Raw genomic sequence first — 24,135 nt, forward strand, 5'->3', positions numbered from 1 at the left:
CGGCTTCTTCTGACCTTTCCTCCACCTCCAGGCATTTATACCTTTGGAAGGCCTTACAACGATGGCCCGTGAAATAACGCTCTCCGCAGTAACGACATGGATTTTGTATTGGTCGTCTTTGGTCGGTAGCCTTGTTATCTCGAATAGAATCAGCAGACTTCTTTGCGGGAGTGTGATCACCTTGCTTTCCCGGGCTGTAGTTGCTACCCCTCGGGTGGGAGTTTAAAGCCGGAGCTGAGTTAGTCCTTTGAAACGGCCTCGACTGATAGGAGTGCCTCTCGTTCTCCTGCTCTTCAATGATGGTCGCCATGTCCACTATCTCGTCCATTCCCGCTGGTCTCAACCTCACTACCTGCTCCCTCAAGCTTCTCTTCATCCCGTGTAGGAAGATCTCTTCCAGAACGTCATTAGGAACGTGAGGTACTTCAGCAGAGATTCCTCGAACTGCTCCCTATACTCAGAAATCGTACCCGTCTGCCTCAAGCGAAGCATTTGACTGAGAATAGTTCCTCCTTTCGTGGTCTTGAATCTCCTCTTAAGTTTCATTTTAAAATCCCTCCAATCTAACAACTCATCGCGATCCTGTATCATTCTTAACCACGTTACAGCACATCCCACTAAGCAGTCCATCGCTAAGGACAGCTTCTCATCATCCTCCGTTTGATTCACCTTGAAGCACTTCTCAACTCTGAATATCCAGTTGTCGGGATTTTTTCTTTCAAACTCCGGTAAGTCCAGCTTTTTAGGGGAAGATCCGTTCTTCTGATGCGAATAGTAACCCGAAGATCCACCTTTGTAACTCGGGGTGTTCATCTCGGCAGATCTGAGAGGGGTCGCCGTTGGTGGTAGCACGAGCAGGCCCGTGTCAACACGTTTGAGAGGTCCATCAGTCTGGTTGTTCGACACTTCTACAGTGACCCGCGGAGCTTCGTCGGTGATCCCATTCTTAGATCTAGGGTTTCCGGAGTCGATAGACACTACCGGAGCCTCGATCGATGGTTTCTCCTTCGACGCCATGGACTGGAGGTGACGTTCTTCCGCTCGCTTCTCCATTTCCATGAATCGCTGGTCAGTCTTCTTCGATGCTTCTCGCAGCTCGTCCAGGATACTAGCCACGCTACCCTCCAGCGCAGAGATCCTATCGGGGTTGGAATCTTGCTTAGGCGGTATGATCGGCTCTGATACCAATGATAAAGCCCTGAAGATTAGGGTTTATCTCGTGACAGAAAGGGGAGAGGAGAGAGAGAAGATAAGATGAGAAGATAGATATTTGATTAATTGTTTTGATCATGTTTCTCACACACATAACTCGACTTAAGTAAGCCTAAAGAAAATACCAAAACGACAACGCATAACTCAAACGACTTAACATAATTATTAAGACCTTCTCTCTCACTTAGAGTCTTTCTTCCATCTCTTCTCTTCTTCACTTCAGCCACTTCTCTGTCTCTTCGACCTTCTCTGAGCAAATGCTAAGGGAACTGCTAGCTTATCAGCAAGCAACGAGGGTTTCTGGAACTTGATCTTGTTTTGGGGAACTGGGTTGAAGAGAATGTCAATTCCATGGACGAGAACACCGTTAAATCCCTAATTCATGTCCTCGATTTGGTATGTCTTTATTATCTGGATATTTCACATCTCAGATTCCGTATATAATCCTCTTGTGTATATATGTAACTGCAAATTATTTTGAGAGAGTTTTTGTAACTTCTTACATGATAATCTCAAAATGATGTTTGTCAATTGTTAAATGGTTTCCCTGTATTAATATCATTAGAGAACATACACAAGAGTATGGATTTTCTAAGAGCAGATGATGAAAACACGATTTGATTCATAGTGGCCTCAAATACTTTCTTGAACATAACTTCTTTTTTTTTTTATAATAGTGGTTTTGGCTCTGTGCAGGAAAACCCTGATCTTTGGAAATGGTTAACTGGTCAGGAACAACCTCCGGAGATAGTGAGCTCAAATCCGGTAAGCTCAACCCTCATGATATATCCTCCAATGTCTTAGAAAGCATAAGTAAGTAGCCAATGACTTAAATCAATCATTTGGTTGTAATGAATAAAGGTATTCTTGGCGTTGCACAAGAAAGTCATGACGAATCTGAACAAGCATGCAGCACCAAAGACGCGTGCAGAAGCTGGACAGCCTTGGGTCAAAGGCTGGGATGATTTCAAGAGAGGCCGTGATGCTCCCATCTCAGGGAACCAGTAAAATAAAATAAAAACACTACTTACGAAAGTAACAAATTTCCAAAAAGAAAATACGTTTATATAAAAAGTATCTTTACATAGATACCGAGTAGTGTTTACCTTTTACTATTGTATGAATAAAGCGTGAGAGCGTATAATGCGTCTCAGAAGTGAATTACAGGATGTCTTGAAAGAGTGAATTACAGGATGTCTTGCTTGTCGAAGTTCTTGATATATAAATACAGGTATCAAGGGATTGCGTTTGTTGAATTCGTTTTGTGTTTTCTGTATATGGGCCTCTTATTTCAACTTTGGCAAGTGTTGGACAGTAAAGTAGGGACTTTTCTTTCCCCAAAATGACTCGATCCAGCATAAGCTTGGATATTCGGGTATTTGGTTTGGTTCCTGATACCGAGATCGTTTTCGGTCAGGTAATTGTATTATGCCCCCTTGTAGGAACCGATGGTGGTTCGGTTTGTTTTTAGATTGTTTTTTGATTGGTTCGGAAATTTCATAATTAGTTTTTTAACAGGCTCATTTGGGTGAATAACCAAAACAAGAATGAAAATTAGGTAAGTGGACATTTTTTTATTAATTGGCAAACCAGGAGAAAGAACCGCATGGAAAGTCCATATTATCTTTGTTGCAATCAACTGAATCCATCTCTATTTTACCTGCTACCGGCTACTTCCATTAAGTGGCATCGTTTGTAAATTGTGATCCAAAACAACTCTTCGCAGAAGGCTTTTAGTCCATCTATGTCACAACTGTTGCCGGAATTCGAAACAGTAAATTTATATGCAATACGTTATCCCATTTTCATAGTAATTGATGATATATGAAATAACCAACGACAAGATTTCAAACGTAACAAAATATTCTGCACATTTGATTTTCATTCTGATTTTACATAAAATGGAGTACCTACAGCTGACCCAAATCGGAATGAATTCAATTACGTCTTCTAATGATTGGAATGATATTTGGAGAGAAGTGATATTGGTGAGGTCGAGTACTGTTGCTGTCAAAATGTCGACTTGTCACATTAAATAAGTGATGGGGGTGAGTTTGAGAACTGTTGAGAATAAAAAATGATATATATGTCTATCAAAAGCCATCAAAATATCTCTTCTTCTAAACATACGCTCTAATAACCATAGAAATGTTAAGGACGGGATGTTTACACGATTACCTTGTAATCAACACACATAGATAGCAACAGGGTTGTACTGTCAAAAATTTCCTTAAATAGCGTTCTTGATGCTCGCCATTGCGTCCACAATAACTTCACTCACTTCCGTAAACAAATCAGGAAGCTGAATATACCAAACAAAGCCTCCACTGCAGACACAAATATCATACAAGGTAGGAAACAATGAAGTGTATTGTGTCTGTAAATTCATTCGTACTTCATTACATTGGTCTTTTTTATGTCAATACCTATTAAGCTTTGATACGTTACGAAGCATTTAATATCAAGTTACCTAATGAAGAATTGAATGAGCACAAAACGTTTCCGTAGAAAGTGATTAACTAATTATTTTTGTTCAAAATAGATGGGTCAACTTGTCAATATTCGAAGTGGCCGATGGGACAAAACAGAAGAAGGCGGGTGGAAATTCGAACGAGAGGATTCAGAGGTCTATCATTATATAGTTGCACGAACCAACGAAAGAATCGAAAAGTTTACTAAACTAGTCCGTCAGCAGCTCCGTATTGGAGATTATGTCCTCTCGTCCTGACATATCAGCTACCCGGATGCATGTTCCAGGATGATTCATCTGCGCACGCACCAATAACTTTATTGACTTCTGAAGACATAGAGATAATGATGAGTGTGAAAGAGTGGAAGAATGAGGTGGTAACCTGTGTCACGTACGGTGCAGTCAACATAGCCAAGTACCAGTTTCTGTGCCGGACTCCATTCACAATTGGTGATACTACATATCTAGGTGACGGTATTAGCGAGGAGGAGCACTGTTCAATGATTAATTGTAAGTGCAATCATGGTCAGGACTTAAATTATCATAACAACAGTATGTAATCCATATAATACTAATTGCGTCTTCTGTTTGCTTCTGTTGAGTAGCAATGGTAGAAGATGACGAGTTCACCTGTGTTGGGAGTGTCCTAAAGCAGTTATTCAGTGAAGAAAAGTTGATTCTTGTGTATCGATTTTCTTTTGAAATCGAAAAAGCAAGAAAAAACTTTGATCTTTTACCAAGCCCAGAAATAAGTGGTACAAGGAAGGAGATAGAGGAAAGGCCCACTACTCATCAACGTAATTACTTACAGTACTCGTCAAGTTAGGTTTTCGCCGGACTATATCCGGTTAAATATTTTCGTAAGATGTATCTGTTATTTTTGGTCCAGACCGGTTACCTAATCATTATAAAAGTTAGGCTGTCAATACTAATTTCTGACTGTAAAACCGCTTATGTTTAAATTCCGAGAACTAATATGATACCATGATATACGTGGAAGGTAATAATTTGTCAATATTAAATCTAACCGCAGGAAACGAAGCAAATGGTGAGGACCAATCCCCATCGGATTACCCAGAAGAATCAATCATACGTCTTAACGTAGATGAAGAACACGATTACTTAAATGATGATTGGGCAGAGGTGGTGAGTGGTCAACAAAATTGGGATAATGGTATTGATCCTGAATGCTATGTCACAGCAGCTATCCCACATTATCTTACTTCCCGTACTAATGACGATGACACAAGCACTCCAGGTTTCAACGTCAATGTTTTTGATCTCGATACATCCTCTACTGGATCAACCGGCGATGTTAACGTAACCGTAATAGGAAACACATGTTGGAATCCAATCAATGTTCCCATGACCGAGAACAGTGACAGAGGTACAAATTTTTCTCCACATACCTATGAGAGAGAGAATGATGGATCTTTATTTAAATTTTTAAATTTTATTCTGAAGGCCAAACATCAAAGACCCCGTCCAAAACAGTGAATGGTGTAACCAAAGGGGGAATGACAGAACTTCTACCAGACGTATATGTCAACGTAACCGATGATTCAGATATCCCACATATCACCCACTTACAAACCCCTAGAAGACAATCATTCATAGGAGAAGATGACTCATGTTCCGAAATAATTGGAAAAAAAAGGTCAGCTATGGAAAACCCTAAGAGGGCAAATTTGAAATTGTCTTTTTTATCATATAACAACTTTTTCATTCTAATTCAAAAGCCGAGATTAGGAGTTCAATTGCCTTATTCTGCTCCAATTGTATATATGACAAAAACGATAATGTAACCAATACTTGTGTAGGGGTTGGAGCTGACAAAGAAAGTGATATTTACGTGGGAATGATCTTCAACTCCCTGGAAGATTTCAAGCTGCATATGGCTATGTATGCTATTAGAAATATATACCGATTCTGAAACAGCTGGTCCTCTCCGGGTGGAATAGTTCTGAGATGCTTTAGCGAGACCTGTAAGTGGCGAGTCTACGCTGTGATCCTTAAAAACACCCAGTTATATGAAATTAGGAAGGTGGAGCTAAACCATTCTTGCACCGTTGACGACCGGACGGGGTACCAATCTCAAGCTACCCATACTGTCATTGGAGGAATGATGAGGAAAAATTTGCTGGAAGAGGGGGCGGTCCACGACCAAATGATATTCGTCAAGCCATGCAAGGTGATCACGACGTTCACATTTCGTACTGGAAAGCCTGGAGGTCGAGAGAGGTTGCGTTAGACTACGCAAAAGGATCTTGCGGAGCATCATACAATTTGCTTCCCACGTACTTGGAGAAGCTAGTCATGGCTAATCAGGGAAGTATTACACAGATCCACACCGAATATGCTGACGGTATAGGTCATAGGTTCAAGTATATGTTTCTGGCTTTGGCTGCTAGCATCGAAGGATATAGATTCATGAGGAAGATTGTTATAGTTGATGGCACACATTTGCGAGGCAAGTATGCCGGGTGTTTGTTGACCGCTTCCGCGAAGGATGGAAACTATCAAGTGTTCCCTTTGGCAGTTGCGGTTGTCGATGGTGAGAATGACAAGGCTTGGGAATGGTTTTTCACAAAACTTTCCCAATTCATACCCAACAATGAAGACATTGTATTTTTCTCTGACAGACATCCATCCATATACATCGCAATTGCAAAGGTGTTATATTTGGATTTATATGTACTATTATATACCAGTAGCTCCTAGAATATTATTTACCAGTAGCTCCTATAATCTACTGTTAATATCGAGAAGATGTACAATACACATAACTAAAGAATATTGAATTGAAGAAGTAAGTGACGTTTTGATAACTGCATTATGATTTTAAAACCGGATATGGAATTAATGATTATGACTACGTACAGGTGTATCCGGCGGGGCGTCATTGCGCATGCATTTTACATCTCAAAAAAAATATAAGGACGTACTTCAAAGAAAAACATTTGGGATACCTCGTTGGGAAAGCTGCTAGGGCGTATAAGTTATCAGACTTTTACATTACTTTCAACGAAATTAAAAGAGTTAATGAATCATGTGCAGATTACCTCCTTGGGATAGGATTAGAACATTGGGCACGGTCACATTTCTAGGGTAACCGTTACAACATTATGACAAGTAATGTGGCAGAGACTTGGAATTCAGTATTACGAGATGAAAGAGAATATCCTATCCTCTCGCTCATCGAATACATCAGGGCCAAGCTTATGACGTGGTTTGCCAAAAGAAGACACCTTGAAAGGGGAGAAGGTAAAATTCTAACGCCTCGTGTTGAAGAGATCCTCACAGCTATCCCTTTGGGTAACCATGATAGCAGAAGGCGAGTATGAGGTCCGTAACAAGGAGGGAGCCACTTTTCATGTGAATCTTTATCACAAAACCTGTACATGCTATGAGTTTCAAGCACTCATGATATGCAATTGCTGCTTCGACAAGGGCCCAAATCAGAATTGACTCGTTAGTTGATGACTGTTACAGTAGAAGCACATACAGGGCAGCATACTCAAAGAAAATTAATCTTGTCGTTGAATACGAAAGCATAGAGATTCCATCAAGTGAGAGTTCTGTTTCTGGCGTCGAAATAAATCCACCATCTAGTCGGAGGCCACCAGGAAGACCAAGGAAAAGCCGGATTTTATCGAGGGGAGAATTTCAGATAAACGTCTGCATTGGTAGATGTATGTATATATTTATAATATTAATGTAATTTGGAATTGCAGATGAGAGGACCGAAAAAGAGGACAGTGTGCAGTCGATGCAAGTGTGCGGGTCATAACAGAGCCACTTGCAAAGTGGCAATATAAAGGTGACATAATCAAATATTGGGGAAGGTGGAGGCTCGGATGATGAAGGTGTAAGTACGATTTGGAGCGATTAAACTGGATATCCTTAATGTCGCAGATTAATGTAAACAAAAGACCAGTTTGCGGTTAGTGGACGAAGTATCTAAAATTCCCGAGTTTGTAAAATAAATAATAACATCTTTCCTCTTGTATTAAATGAGATAATATAAGCTGCAGTTGTCTGAAATATGACGAGTACCAGTTCCAATATTATCGTTATAATTAACTGGATATTAGCACCAGACTTATTGGGGAAGAAAGATTCAAAACCATACTCTATATTCAATAAACCCAAACCCAATTGTATTGGGTTAGAATTACGAAATTAATAAACACAAAACCAATGCTAAACCCACTTAAAATAAGAGTAAACCGCAACAGTTACCGGATTTCCTTATAAATACACATTAAACACATAATATGAACTAAGACCTACGATAGGAGAAGTCACCACTTAGGGGCTGCGACAACATTGACAGAACTCATAAGAAAAAAAGTCATCACAAAATAACACCTACTAGAAAAGGAACACACGGAAACACCCAGAAACCCCCAGAACCAGCTTCTACTTCGGGGGATAAACGAAAATACTAAACACGAACTTGCTGATGACATTGCCGACAATGGACTAAACACAGCACATCACATTTGTATCTTGGAAGTTAATTTGTCGAGCAGAGCAACAAACTATAACATATCTTTCTTCAGATCTGTAATCTCTTCCTTCATTCCAATCATCACCTCCTCCATCGCTGCTAGCTTCCCAGTAATAACCTCTATCTCCTCAATAATCGCATCATCAGCCCACTTGAAAACATGGTTTTCACCAAAAAACAACTCCACATCTATAAAATTTTCGGCCTGGATTTTCCCTAGTTTTTTATGTTAACGCAATTGTCATTGCTCCACACTGACACCGCCTAGGAATCCCAGGACCTAATTCCATGGCCATTCCGGTGGGAATTAAACTTCCGAGATCAGATATACAAAAGAACAACAAAGTCCTGTCAGATGAGGAAACGAAAATATAATTTGAAATAGGGACGTACTACCTGATCGAATTCTAGTGTTTGGTGAATGGTAGGATAATTTCGCTGCAACAGGAGATCCCTAAATGCAACGCCAAGTGAAACCTGAGAATTGAAAAGCACCGAACTCGAAAACTAGGTTTCTGGTGAAGTTAAAACGCTGCGATGTGGTACCTTTTTGAAACTCAACCTCACCGATAATGGGCCTACAATGATAACAACATAGGATAATGGACCACGTCAATTGTAAAGTGACTATTGAAGATATTTGCTGAAGTTATCTTACTATACAAGACTTTATGAGGATAGAATTTGAGGACAATGACATTTATAATTAAATATTCAAGAGTTGTTTTGTCATGTCAGGAAAATAGGTAATGATGGTAACCTAGCCCTAGGTACGCTGCAGCATTAAATAGGAAGATATGCAGTAGATTCTCTCTTTTAACCTCCATCTGTAGGTGATACTGGTTTTTGAAGCCTGTATTTTGCTTTATATAGGTGCTTCCCCTATCAACTTCTACAACACAAAAAAAAGCGACAACACCGGATAGCATCTGAAGAAACTGAAAAGAACTTCAGTTGAGTGGGAGTCGGAGACTGTTCAAGATTCATAAAGGTGATTCTTTTAACTTCAACAGCATAATCGTTTCTATTTCTTATTTACTAATGGGACCACTACGTTGGCGAAATCCATAGATCTAGGAGACATAAAATCATGTGTTCCATTGGTCAGCAAAAATGAAATTATATATAATTGTTTTTTTATCTTCTCCCAGTAATCTTCTTTTGCAATATCTACAGATGGCCCGTCTTGTTCGTGTATTTGAGGGACAGTGGTTGAAATCACAGTAAGGAATGTGGAGGTTCGAAGAAGATCCAACCATCGGAGGCCGTGATATACTCATCGGGAAAACTGAACAAGTTAACGCACTTAAGGACCATGTGAAGAGTGTTTTGACTCTTCGTAGAGAGACGCCGATGGTTGTCACCTTTCAGCTCCCCCAATGGATGCTAGAGCCGGATGGGGAAACATGGCCACCACATAACATCAACACCAACGCAGACATCGATATGATGATGAGCGTACATGAATGGAATGTTGAACCCAAACTTTGCGTCATATGTGGTGCTGAGGATGTTGCGACCTACCAGTTTAGGTGCAGGGCACCTTTCACCATCAGATCTATCACTTTCCTAGGAGACGGTGTTCCAGAGGAGCAACACATGGCCATCGTTTTAGGTATATTCGTAAACACATGAATCTGGTGTAACTTTAATATAAACAGTAACTAGGGTTCTTTTGTAGATATGATAAGGGGAAACGAGATCGTGTGCAGTGACCATGTACTAAATGAACTCTTTGATGAGCAAAAAATGGTCTTACTGTATCGTTTCTCTCTGGAGATTGAAAAAGCAAAAACCAGTCTCAACCTCAATTTAGCAAACATGGTGGAAACAGACGACCACATTGTACCTAATGTTGAGAATGCAGACGTGGAGACACACGTTGAGGCGGGAGGTGGTGTTGTCAATACCGAGATCAACGCAGCAGCTGAAACGGGTCATGTTCCTTTTAATAATCCAACTCAACTTGGTTTGTTTTTCTTCCACATTTTCTGCTACTTAATTATGTTACTCCACTCCCCGGAAAATCATAAACACTTACTTTATTTGTTTTGTTTTAAAATTACGTATCATATAGTCAATAAATTGCCATACATAACTGTAGACTTAAATCGATCTGTAAGGTTTCATTCCGTCAACACAGCTGGATACGTGAGGGCCTCTCTTCCTCCCACTATGTATGACCCACATTATTATACACCACAATGGGGAACCATGGACGTTACAAGAAGGTATTGGGACAACTTAATGTCATCCAGGTATGCAGTCGAGTTGCAGAGAATTTATGGAGTTCCCGGATCTGAGTACGTTGGATACGGCCCAAATGACCTCAACATCGGGAACCCTATTCATCCACATCTTCAAGCTTCCCCTAGCGGTCCACTTATGCATGGGTACGAGGTTCCTATAGAAGTTTCCTCGACCGCTTCCTCGACCAAGGTGAAGGAGGTTAATGAAAATGGAGGTAACCTCAACACTTCCAAACTAACAGGTGCAGGAGCTCCCATATCTGTTGACAAAGGTTTAACTCCAATGTTTCAAATTTCATAATAATGTTGTAGAATAAATAACATACTAACACACGACAATATGTACCACTGTCTAAGCATTTATACTAACATCGAGTTATTCATTTATTGACTGCAAGGTGAATCCTCCAACCGGGCCGTAGCTGCAACTCATGGGGACTTTGAGGTTAAGTTCCAACTACAAGACGGACAGCGAAGAGCAGATGATGATGGAAGTGCTGGAGGGTCTGCTGCGGCTTGAACAAGCTGCACACCAATATGTTTAATTACAACGTGAAAGCTTGTTGTATTTTGTTTTAAACCCTTTTGGTACTGTATAATATTGTGGTAAACTTGGAATGTACGGTAAAGCACGGGAGCTGTTTAGTGTTTTGATGTATTATACTCGCTCCAATGGTCTAATGGTTGTTTTGTATGAAGACGAATGTGTGATATGAAACTATATTAAGTTGCATGTATTGTATACCTTCACTTCCATGTTTTTAAAGCGCTGAAGTAAAACGGATATTAATTGGATATTGTCACGTTTTGAAAATAATGTTCAGCAAAACCAAGTGTAAATTGAATCACCATGGTTACAAAATTATTGCCTCAAAAGTACTGACTGAAGGACTCATATAAGCACACGACTCTTTAATCTTGAACACATTAACCCAACGACACCTACACGATAGAACATTAGTTTTTTCACGACTAAATGACCTGAGTAATTGTAAGATGATGGAAAACCAAAGGTGTAGCATGTTATGCCTCCGTCACGAATAATACATACATCAGACCATCGGCGAGAAGACAACAATGATAAACCGTTCATACCATTTTTGATGAAGAAATGAAACATACGATTAAAATTCATAACATCCATACAGTGTTTCTCAACTTAAACTTCACACTCACACAACATAAAATCCAACAGGGTTGCACTTCAACGTACGACAATAAAATGTTTGATAGAAAACACAGTTAAATAAACCGGGATGATTGGGATAGAACCAGTTATCCTTTCTGCGATGAAGTTGAATCAACAGAGTAACAAACGTCCTACAACTTCTTATGAAACTCGTACAGCATTATCGCTGCCTTCTGTATTTCCACTGGAATGACAGTTGGAGTGAGAGACCTACAGACATCGAAACCAAACAACGCATGTGTTTGAATCAACAGACACGCGGTCGACGCCGAATCTGCGGGATTGGTGTTTTACGAGAGCCCTTTCATTCTTTCCACCACCATTTCGTTCCCATTAGGCTGCTCCACGTTCCCTATATGTTTCAATAGATAAGGAAACATATTAGAGATTGGAAGAAGCTCCTTCACCAAAGCTTCGTCCATAATAACACCAGTGTTGCAGTCCAAAACAAATATCTTGGATGACTGGATATTGACGAAAAGGCCAACCCAGTGTTTGCGATCGACGTTGAACGGAATGTAGAACCTGGCGACATGAGTGTTTTTGCTGTAACTCTTTGAAACCAAATCGACCATCGCCTTACTGAAAACATACGCTTCCTTGGACTTTGATTTTTTAATCCTAGGATAATTCCTTGATAGCAAACACTGCAGACGACTATCGAGAAAGACAGTTGTGGTATCGCCTCGACCCAACGCTTGATTCATGAAGTTAGAAGCAACAAGCCTTGTAAGTATATCGACGACCTGTATTTCCAAAAGGTAACCGAAGATGAGAATGACACAAAAAAAACCAATAATGTAGTGGACAACTGTTTACGTACTCTGCCCGGAAGGAATCCGTTTCTTTCTCCTATATCAATCAAGTCCTTGCCGGTTACAGACAGGCTCCCAACATTGATTACACTGAAAAGAATACTGAGTGAGCAGAAACCACAAACGCTAGAATAGTCTATGTCTGGAACCATAGGTGAACTATATAATTCAAGAAAATAAAGGCAGAAATTGAGTTAATACCATTCTTTCTTCAGTAGCATCTTCAGCCGCGTATACTTCTCACAAATCTCCGAAGAATCGTAGTCACTGCTCCCATAAAGTTGCTCTTCACGAGCCCGATTGAGGATGACGGGCCCACACTGGTAGTCAATGATAAGTTGGGGAGGAACGTGCCTCAGGCGCTTGCTTTTACGGCAGATAAGACTATCTTCAGTATCACTCGCCTCTGGTTCAATGTCGTCTTCAGGTTTCTTATACTTGTTATTTTCTCCTAATACCACTATATCTGCTGGCTGTACCGTGCGAAGTTCCTGAGTTAGGCAAAGTGAGAAAGAAGGGATCTCAGGTTCGATAGGAATGTGGACCGCCTAGTCACATTTACCATCTTTCAATAGCTTAAATATATCAAACATACTGAAGACCGAAATGGTAAGATTGAGAATTTTACATTTTCCCTTCTGCTTTCGTGGGTCTGGTTTTGCGCGGAAAGAGATTCCTTATGAGCCTGATCACCCGCTAGGCAATCAACCGAACCACTCTTTCGAGGCTCCAACGCAGATCAAGAGACAGTTCCCTGCAATGAATAAACATACCCAGTTTAAAAAATTAGTAACTGGATTAATGCGAAAAGGTAGATGAAGCTAAAAAATTTCATTCTACTGATGCAGTAGAAAAATGGTAAATGTAGATTATTAACAATATGAGATAAGAACTTTACATCTGAAACAAGCAGAGAAAGCCGTTTCGCAGAGGTTGGCTTCTGTGACTGCAGACGGGGGGATACATTTACATGCATGTTTTCTGCTGCTTGGCGGCCGATAGATTTTTGGGATCTGTGCCTACGAGACTGAGCCTCAGACCCCTAACATTGAACCAATGATGTTATACAAGCGGTTTATATTCTGGGTGCAATAAAACTACCAATAAAAACCAGACACTCTTAAATTCTTGAATAATCTGTAAAAGACGATGCTTCGAATCCATACTGATGTAGATACTATTTCAATATACAACTATACCATCAGTGGCACTTACTTGGCACCGTTTTCCTGAACCTGGGGGGAGTTGAGAAATGACTAAGATTTCCCATGACATCATCAACTATCTCCTCGTTGGAACCGCGCATAGCAGGGGTGGAGTATTGAGGGACATCTCTCGTTGCCACTCCATCAGCTGCTGGTGGACTCCTATTTGTAGGGACTTCTGCAATCGCACCTCCATCAGCGACTGGTGTGGGGTGTACAGCTTCGACTGGTGGCTGAGGAAAACCTTTTGGGAAGCAAGATAGGATTTCCGTTTTGAAATTCCGGAGCATTGCATCAACAGTAGCAATAACAGAAGACTGATAAGCGAGACCACTCGTAGATACCTCCTTTACGGATGCAACAGCAGCAGCAATAGTCCCATCGATCCGATCAATCTCAGGTCTGAGGACGGAATTAATAAGAGATTTCATTTTCGCTTTGTCAGTTTGGTCTACAGGTACGTCCTTCTGCTTCTCTCTTTGTTGTTGTTTTTTCCTCCTTCTTTAACATTCTCACGCATCCTGTCTACATCCACTTTACTCACCCCACCTCGAATCATTTCCTTACGAATAACTTGATTCCTCGAAATAATGCGCACCAAATTCTCAACTTTGGCATCTACAACATCGTCCGACCACTTAACCAAAGACTCGTTCACTGGCCTTGCAGGATCTGGTGGAATGATGCTCGTCATCATTGCCTAAGATACCATTCACCAAATAAAAAAGAAGTTATAATTAATCTGCTACGGTTACTTCAATTAATGGTTAAGGACAGAAACAGAAAGTTCCCAACCTCAGCTTTCCTATCAACTTCCTGAGCATGGCCAGGACTCAATGTCTTCTTCTTAGTCTTAGTGGCATGACGATCTGCGTCGTCATCATCGCTGTATGACTCTGACGAGGAACAAGCTTCTTGGACGACTTTCGTGAGAGCAGGAACTGCTTCAACGATAACTAGTTGGAGCGCCAGCGCAAACCCTTTCAAGGCAATTGTATTTTGCGATAGAGATATCTCATCTCTCTTTTTGATACTTGTCATCAATATATCAAAAGCTTGACTCCCCCAAAGGAAGGCAAAGAACTCTTCCATATCCACTAGCATCTCAGCGTATTCCTTCAACATCTTCATGCGGAGATTAGTAGAGAGCAAAACGGAAGACACAATTGCAAGGCAAGCGAGTTTCATCCGGATATCTTTGTCGGTAACGGTTTTTTTCCTAAGCATCTTAACCGCCCTAGAAACTCTCATTTCTTCTACTCTTCCAAATATCTCTGGCCAGTAGGGTTTCTCATTGATGTTTTTCTTCTTCTTTGACTTTGATTTCTTTGGGAATTCACCACAAGGAAGACCCGTAACAATGGCAAACTCTCGAAGCGAAAATATAATTGGTTTGCCGGCAAATCGAAACCAAGCTTCGTGCTTTTTCTCCACTTTTAGTTGCCTTGAGAGAAGATATCTAGCAAATCTACCAGAAAACCCGGGTTTCTCTGCGATTTCTACCAACTTTCTGAAAGATGTTTTCCGCAGATGCTGGATCTCGTCATTGTCAAGTGCTTTGAGGATTGTGTTTATCGCACGCGAAGACTGGTAAGTAAGAACCCTAACACCGACGGGTTCCTCACCCTCGGCGAACATCATTTCCGGTAACGGACCGGTAACTTCATCGTCGACGTCTTCAGGAAATTCAACGAGCCGTGAAAACTTCATCTCGATTAGGTTTAGAAACTTTGTGGGAGAGTTATGAGAGAAAGTGATCTCGATTAGGTTTAGAAACTTTGTGGGAGAGTGATGAGAGAAAGTGAACGTCCTAGAAAACTCAGGAAACGACAATATATTAAAGGCTACAGTTTTCTGATAAGGGTTGGTTTTTTGCATGCAGACGAAAGTACATTTTCTTTCAGTTCCAATAAGATTCCATCATTACTACAAAGCGTGTTCTACCGCTTTCTACCGGATGTCTGATTGGCCATATATTCTCGAATTTCTCACAAAATAAGGGTACTTTCGGTATTTATAGAAACTGAACAGTTCCATGACCAGTTACCTAAATAAGGATTCTTCTATGTATATCTAGTACAAAAACCCTTTTTAATAAGTATGTCAATAATACTACAGATTTATAGAAGCCTTTTAAATTTTTTTTTGAAAAAAACATAATAATACTATAGATTCAGCCGAGTCATTAAGTGGAGGTTATTGGTTGTTGTATTTTAATGAATTTGAAAATCCGAACTAAATCTAATGTTATTGGTTTTATGATTTTCAAATCTGTATTAAAACCATGTGTTATTGGTTTAATGATTCATAAATTTTATATCAAATCAAGTGTTATTCAATCGTACAGATTTATTAATAAATATGATTTTATAATGGATTGGAATGGATTTTTTTGGATTTTTTTGTTAAAATACAGAGACTCAAATCCGAGGAAAAACCTCCGGATTTGTAAATACTAATCCAAAAAAATTAAAAATCTACATATTTTACTTGGATTTCTAAATATTACATGGATTTAAAAAATAACATAATATTTATAAATCTAAGTAAAATATGCAGATTTTTAAATCCATGCAGTATTTATAAATCTGCATATTTTACTTAGATTTATAAATATTATGTAGATTTCTAAATTACTTTGAACCTTAATTCTAGAAAATAATTAATACACGTGACGAAAGCAATCTTTCATCCTTTGGGCTGGTTAGACAAAAGGCAACCTAAGCTGTATTTTCATTATGTCCATTGTTTTGGTGGTTTAGTGCTGTAATATAAATATCTTTTTTTTTTTTTGTGCACATCAGTATAAATATTTTTTTTTTGTCGACTTTCTGGCCACAACAAGCCAGCTCGATAGTCTTCACATTCCAATAGAGGGAAAAGCCTCATTATAGGAGGCAGGGAAGGGTTGAACAGCTGACGTCAAGGTGGGCAAGCCACTGCATGACCACTGGGCCGTGACAACCTCGGCAAAATATGTGTTCCACAAGTTAGAATTTTTTAGAGCAGTAGTAAAGCAGTCACATGCTTTATAGTATTCAATACACGAACGTTTATTGCTCTAAGAGTAGTCAGCTATACACTACTATTAAATTAACATTTTCTTGATTTTAAGTGAGCCACACAATTCAGATCAGTATTTAAATGATTTTTTTTAGCCAAAAACAGAATTATTGTCAGTTATAAATATGTTGCTCTTACTTTCAAATAATTATCTTCCCATTATAAACTATATACCACATCATACATCTCATTATAAGATCTCATTATAAGGAATACGTTCAATTCTTCTTTAGTAAAATAACAGATTTTTTTTGGTAATAGTCTCGCATTTAAAATTTTGTGATCATCGGTTTGAATTTTTGTTATAACAAAATACAAATGATCATAAAATTATATGAATTAAAAATCTCATTTAATCGAAATTCATATTAAAATTATATATATTTCAATACAGTTAAAATTAAATTATATACAATATAAAATAAATATTTTAGCTCATAAATTTTCATTGAATAAGTATTGAGAACTTAATAATTTTATTTTTCATTTGCATTGGTTTTTTATATACTATTATAAATTACTAAAATTATTAAATGTCCATATTGATTTTTTTTTTGTTTTCAGCATTTTAAAATTTTTGTTATAAAATAACATAAATGATCATAAAATCATATAAGTATGAAGTCTTATTTAATAGGTAACCATATTAAAATATATAATATACTTTTATGTTAATATCATTTAAATTTAACTATATACCATAGAAACTAGGTAAATATGAATGTTTTGATTTATTTATCATAAAAAGATTGTATATAAAAATGATTATTTTGATGTATCTGTTCATGCAAATTTAATTATATATATATAATAGTTACTTGGCTCTCAACTATTCAATATATCAGTATAGGGATATGGGACCGGATACTAAACCATTATAGGCGCACTCTTGGAAGTTACAATGCTCACCAAAATTGAAACATTTTGTTTGGCAAATAATTTCTGATTGATTACTGTTGTAAAGAAATCTTCACTCACGAGGAATTAAATGTGATATGTAATGTCAAATGTGTGGGGCTGAGGAAGAATCTATTAATCATGTGTTTTTTGAATGTCCATTAGCACTTCAAATTTGGGCGTTATCTAATATCCCATCATGCCCAAAGATTTTTCGACCCCATCTCTTTTTACAAATATGGACTATCTCTTTTGGCGGACACCAAAAGAATTAGATTTGAGCCATTTTCCATGGATTCTCTGATATATTTGGAAAAATCAGAATGCTAAGATTTTTAAAAATCAGATAAGGGATCCTTTAAATCTTCTCCGGACTGCGGAAATTGAAAGTGTTTTGTGGGCTGAATTTCAGACCAAAGATTCTACAAACCGGGCTTCCCCACATATTGTGGAGAACCATGATGCTTCTGACATAGATAAGTGTTACATTGATGGGGCATAGAAGGAACAAGATTCTTGCACAGGGCAAGGATGAGTTTACAAAAAAGGTGGATCAACTGATACTATGATGGGTGCAATGGCTATTCGCAATAGTCTATCACCTTTACGTGCTGAATGTGAAGCTTTGATATGGGCGATGAAATGCATGAAGACCCTACAAATCTCAGAAGTGGTGTTTGCAACTAACTGCTCTCAGCTGGTGAAGATGGTATCTACACCAACATAATAGCCGGCGTTCACTACACACATGGAGAAGTTTCTGCGATGTAAGGAAATTTTCATCCCTTTACTATTCAACATATTCCGAGGGCACAAAACACAATGGCGGATAAGCTGGTACGAGGTGCTAGGAATCAGCCTTCTGCTATGGTTTATGTTGACTCAATTCTCCCAAGTTGGTTCTTGGATCAGGAATCACATTAGTTTCGTTCTAGCCTTTTGTTGTAAAAAAAAAACTATTCAATATATATATTATTATTTATTATTTTATAATATGTAATAATACAAAATAAATAATAGTGGAAGTAAACAAATATGTATGTCGAATGTTCGTTCCACAAAAGGCGTGGATCTTAATCTAGTGTGTAAATATTTACGAATTAAATAAGTTATAATAATTGATCAATATCCTATTTACATTAGAACTACTTTATAATTTATATGTATAAATTTTTATTTCAAATTTCATTATCTTAGTTCTACATGTGATCTTGTGCAGAATATTTAGTTGGTTTGGTTATCATTTGAGTATATTGGGGGTAATTGATTGAGCTTTGTCTCCATATTTTAGCTTTACTTATTTTTAAATCACTAAATTTTACCAATTATGTTGTACCTTTATTTTTAAAGCATACATCAAGTTTCTATTAATTTTTATCAATCATCCTTTAACTTTATTTTTGAAGCTACATCAAAAAAATTAAAGAAAATTTTGTTTCTTATGTATTTTAGGCAAAAATCTACATCTTCTTTTTATAGGCCGTAGAAGCTGTAAAATGAAAAATAACTATCTATAATATCAAATAAATTAGATAGTCATAATAAAAAAATATTTATAACTATTTTAATTTCTTTGGGTGTTTTTAAAATTATTGAAATATTTTAAATAACATAAATATTATTTACATATCACATTTTAAATAATAGTAAACTTTGATAATTTATAAAAAAAATATTACTATAAATTATTTAATTGATAAAAATAATTGTTTCATATATATATCACATAGTTCTCATATTTTATTTTAAAATATCTAAAACTTATACCTTACAGCTGCAACAAATTTAACTATAACAAAAGTCTCTGCAAAAAAAAATACAGTATACAGTAAACACTTTACCGCTACAATTAACTTACCCACAACTAAATTTTTACAGCCACAATCGAACTAATCACCACTATTATATTGATGATCACAGACTTCAAATTATGTGAAGACTGTGTCATGGGAAAGACACAAAGAGTGAGTTTTGGCTCAGCTCATCACGTAACGAAGAACAAGTTAGATTACGTTCACTCCGACCTTTGGCGCTCTCCGAATGTGCCCAACAGCCTAAGAAAAAGCCAATACACATCTCATTTACAGATGACTTCTCACAAAAGTATGGATATACTTCCTGAAGTACAAAGACGAAGCTTTCAGAAATTTTGTAAATTGGAAGCAAATGGTTGAGACGCATTCTGGAAGGAAGCTAAAGAAGTTAAGGACCGACAATGGTCTCGAGTTCTGTAACCGCCTGTTTGATGACTACTGCAAACAAGCAGGGATTGTAAGGCATCGCACTTGCACTTACACTACACCGCAAAATGGAGTTGCTGAGAGGTTAAACAAGACCATCATGAACAAAGTAAGGTGTATGTTGAATGAGAGTGGTCTAGGACCAAAGTTTTGGGCAGAGCGGTTCAACAGTGGTGTATTTGATCAACATATCTCCTTCATCAGTGTTAGAATTCAAGATTCCTGAAGAGGTTTGGACCTCTTCTATGCCGAATCTTTCAGGATTGAAGATTTTGTTGTATAGTGTATGTTCACACAGATGATGGGAAGTTGAAGCCTCGTGCGAAGAAAGGTGTCTTCACCGGTTATCCAGAAGAACAGAAGTGCATCATAAGTACGAACATTATTTTCAGGGAGGACAAAGTGTTCAAGGAGTTGTCTAATGAGGAGAGAAAAGATGAAGACTAATCAGATGCCGTAACAAGAATTATCAGTTATGATATTGCAGAAGATTCATAAGAGAAACTTCAGAATGCTTCTCAAGGTGGATCATCTACAACAGAGGATTACGCAAGCTTCAGACAGTGTCCATAGGATCAGACAGAGGGTGTGACTGACTATAAGTTAGCAAGAGATCGATCCATAAGACAAGTTGTTCCTCCTGTGAGGTTCAGTGATTATGAGTGTGAGTATGTAACATACGAAGAAGAATATGCTGCTCTCGTTTGTGTTTTGGCAGAAGATGGAGGAACAGAACCATGAAGCTATCAAGAAGCCATGGAAGATCCTGATAGGGATACGTGGGATGAAGCAGCACATGAAGAGTTGATTTCACAGAAGAACAACACTTGGATTCTTGTAGACAGACCAAAGACACTACAAGAAAATTGAGATATTGTGACTAAATTTTGATACTAATAATATGAGTCACAAATCTGTGACATTACGCTATTGCAACTAAAACTTTATGTCACAAATTAGTAGATGTTTTGTCACAATATTGTGACTGTTTAAATTGTAACCAACTTTTGTCATAATTAGTTACAGTGTTGTGACAAAAAAACAGTTGTAACAAACTGTGACAATATTGAGACATAATAAATCGTCACATAATTGTTACGATTTTTTGATGAATGGAATAGTCTCAATTTATGAAATATTATGACTAAATTTATTAATTCTATTTTTAAGTTTATTAACATATATATACATATATTATATTTTCTTTACAAAAAAACAGAACACGTCTTGTTAACATTTTTCATAATTAATTATATCGAATGTATATTTTTAATGTATCAATAACTAAACTAATTAAAATGTATGTCAAAAAGAAAAATTGATATACTAACTATTTTTTGTTTATTTGTAAAATGAATATCACATAAATAAATTTATAAATAAATTAAGAGACTTAGTAAATTTATGGTTGTAGAAAAAAAATATACTTTAATCTTTAAAGCCCAATTAAAATCCATTATCCCATAAACCCTAAAACGAGAGGCACGTGTGTATATATTTGCGTATGCACTTTCATTCACCCTAAAAAAAAAAGGAGAAAAGGCTGCAGCCGTTTACGAGAGAAAAAAAAAGAGAGAGTGCATGTCGTTGGGGTTAAAGAGAAAGAGGGAGTTGATCCCCACTGATACATCATCTGCTACGTTGTGGTGGTGTGTTTTCCTCGCAGACGGGACCTAAGGAGAGAAACGGAGAATCCTTGTCGAAGGAGAGAAAAGATAAAATTTTGACTTGAGCAATAAGATGAAGGTTAATTAACAGAGAGCACGACGGACCTGGTGATGAAGGAAAAAAGAAGACACTTTGAATATAAGTTTGTTTTAAGAGATTCTGGTCAGATCTGAGAAATTTTTTACCATATTTTTGCGCAATAATTATCAGAAGATCATCAGAAGCTGGAAGCTGAATGCACTTTTGATATACCCCACGGCATCAACAATGTTTATTTTTACCTTAATTTATTTTTATTTCTTCATTTTTTGTATATTTTAGTTACACCCAAAAATAATAATTAATGAATAGCTAGATGAGTGGTTGTAAAAACATATATGTTTGTAACGATATATAGTTTGATAATATATTACTGAAAGATTGTGACAACTTTGAAATAGCAAATCTTAACTAATAAAAATTGATTATTTAGTGATAATGCAATGAAAATTTGTTACTACAATATAGTCTTATATGAGACAGATTTGTGATGGTTTTTTAGTCTTTATTTGTGACAGTGTAAGACTAAACTTTTGTTGTAATAAGCCACCGAATTAAGACGTTATGAGAGTCACATAATATGACAATTTTGTGACATACTTTTTAGTTGGTAACTGTAACAGATTTGTTACATTTGTATAACGTTGCTACTTGTGACTTAATGGTTACCAATAAATATGTCACAAACACGGTGACATTTTTGTTACTAAAATTCATTTGTGACGTGCCTATTGTAACCGTTCTCAAATCATCACAATTAAGTCACAATGTTAATATTGTTACAGAATATCTTCTATTGTGACTAAAATTTTGGTCTGAATATAGCAATTTTCTGGTAGTGAGAACCAAAAGGCTATTGGTTGTAGATGGCTCTTTAAAAGAAAGCCATAAATTCTAGGAGTTGAAGACCCGAGACATAAATCAAGGTTGGTTGCTAAGGATTACTCCCAAAAGGAAGGAATAGGTTATCAAGAGATCTTCACACCTGTAGTAAAGAATGTATCTATCAGGTTTATGCTATATGCAGTCGTTCATCATGATATGGAGTTGCAGCAAATGGATGTCAAAACGACATTTCTTCCTGGTGAGATTGTTGTGATGGAACAACCAGAGGGATTTGTTGACAAGAAGAACCCAGATAAAGTGTGCCTACTGAAGCGATCGTTGTATGGTCTCAAGCAATCACCGAGACAGTGGAACAAGCGCTTTGATGATTTCATGGTTAAAAATGAGTACTGTAGAAGTGATTATGATAGTTGTGTGTACTACAAGGAGATATAAAATGAGGTGTATGTGTATTTGCTACTTTACGTGGATGATATACTAATCGCATCAAAGGATAAAGTGGAAGTTCATAGATTGAAGGCACATCTCAGCAATGAATTTAAAATAAAAGACTTGGGAGATGCAAAGAAGATTCTCGGCATGGAGATATAGAGAGATAGAGAAGCGGGTTGCCTATGGGTATCTCAAGAGAGTTACTTAAGAAGAGTTCTGGCAAACTTCAAGATGGATCAATGTAAAGCAGTGCCCACAGCTATGGGAGCTCATTTCAAGTTGAAGACTCCAACAGATAAGGAATACGAGGAGGAGGTGGAGCTTATGAAAGATGTACCTTATCAGAGTGTTGTTGGTTGAATAATGTACACCATGATAGGTACAATACAAGGATTTGGCATATCCATTTGGGTTGGTGAGTCGCTTTATGAGCAAACCAACTCAAGAGCATTGGAGTGCAATTAATTGGATCCTCATATTCATACAAGGAACCATTGATACCAGATTATGTTTGAGAAGACAAGGGGAGTTTGTGGTCAAGGGATATTGTGATTCTGATTATGCAGCAGATCTTGATCATAGACGGTCAATAAACGGCATTGTGTTCACAGCTGGAGGCAACACAATTAGTTGGAGGTCTCAGCTACAACAAGTGGTGGCACTTTCAACTACTGAAGCTGAGTACATCTCACTTTCAAAAGCTATAAGAGAGGGTCTCTGGTTAAAGGGATTATCAGAAGAGTTGGGTTTTGGAAAAGATTCTTGTGGAAATACATTGCGACTCTCAGAGTGCAATAGCGTTGTAAAAAAATGTGGTTTTCCATGAGAGGTTGAAGCATGTTGCTGTAAAATATCATTTTGGAAGAGATCAGATCAAGAAGGGAGTGATTCGAGTATTGAAGATTTCTACAGCTTGCAACCCTGCAGACGTTTTTACCAAGGTACTGCCAGTGTATAAGGTTAAAGATGCACTGCAGTTACTAAGAGTCAAGACGATGAAGGATAGCATCCTTGTGATGCTAGCGTCCGGTCAAGGACGTGGGAAGAGGTGTTGGAGGTTGATCTAATGACTCAGGTGGAGATTTGAAGGATCTAGTCATCAAATCAGAGTGAAGGACTCAAGTGGGTAAGTCCTAAGTTGAAGAATGAAGCCGGTTAGTATAAGGTTTCATAATGCACTATGTAATTAGTATAAGACATGTGTCACTCTCTCATTTAGATATATGTTAGTAAACCGGTTGTAACCAGCTAGTATATAAGCTGATTAGGCTAAGTCTCTTGAGCTAAGTCGTTATTG

The 24,135-nt window shown here is 37.7% G+C and overlaps 2 protein-coding genes across 4 annotated transcripts in view; one reads left to right on the forward strand and one right to left on the reverse strand.

Moving 5' to 3' along the window:
• Positions 1-2,468, forward strand: part of LOC106316506 (succinate dehydrogenase assembly factor 2, mitochondrial) — a 6,501-nt gene extending 4,033 nt beyond the window's left edge. Inside the window, exons 4-6 of one of the 3 annotated variants that reach the window (XM_013754407.1) lie at positions 1,500-1,608; positions 1,909-1,977; positions 2,074-2,468. In XM_013754407.1, coding sequence (XP_013609861.1) covers positions 1,500-1,608; positions 1,909-1,977; positions 2,074-2,220 — 325 coding nt within the window. In that variant the 3' untranslated portion in view covers positions 2,221-2,468. The remainder of the gene's footprint in view (positions 1-1,499; positions 1,609-1,908; positions 1,978-2,073) is intronic. The other 2 variants (XM_013754408.1, XM_013754410.1) reach the window with 2 other exon arrangements.
• An 11,636-nt stretch (positions 2,469-14,104) lies between these two features.
• On the reverse strand, positions 14,105-15,363 carry LOC106314799. Its single transcript, XM_013752622.1, has 2 exons — positions 14,449-15,363; positions 14,105-14,353 (listed from the first exon to the last, which is right to left on the reverse strand). Exons 1-2 carry the CDS (start codon positions 15,361-15,363, stop codon positions 14,105-14,107), a joined length of 1,164 nt encoding a protein of 387 aa, XP_013608076.1.
• Between the last annotated feature and the right edge of the window lie 8,772 nt (positions 15,364-24,135).

This window comes from Brassica oleracea, chromosome C9 (assembly GCF_000695525.1).
Source record: "Brassica oleracea var. oleracea cultivar TO1000 chromosome C9, BOL, whole genome shotgun sequence".
NCBI lineage: Eukaryota > Viridiplantae > Streptophyta > Magnoliopsida > Brassicales > Brassicaceae > Brassica > Brassica oleracea.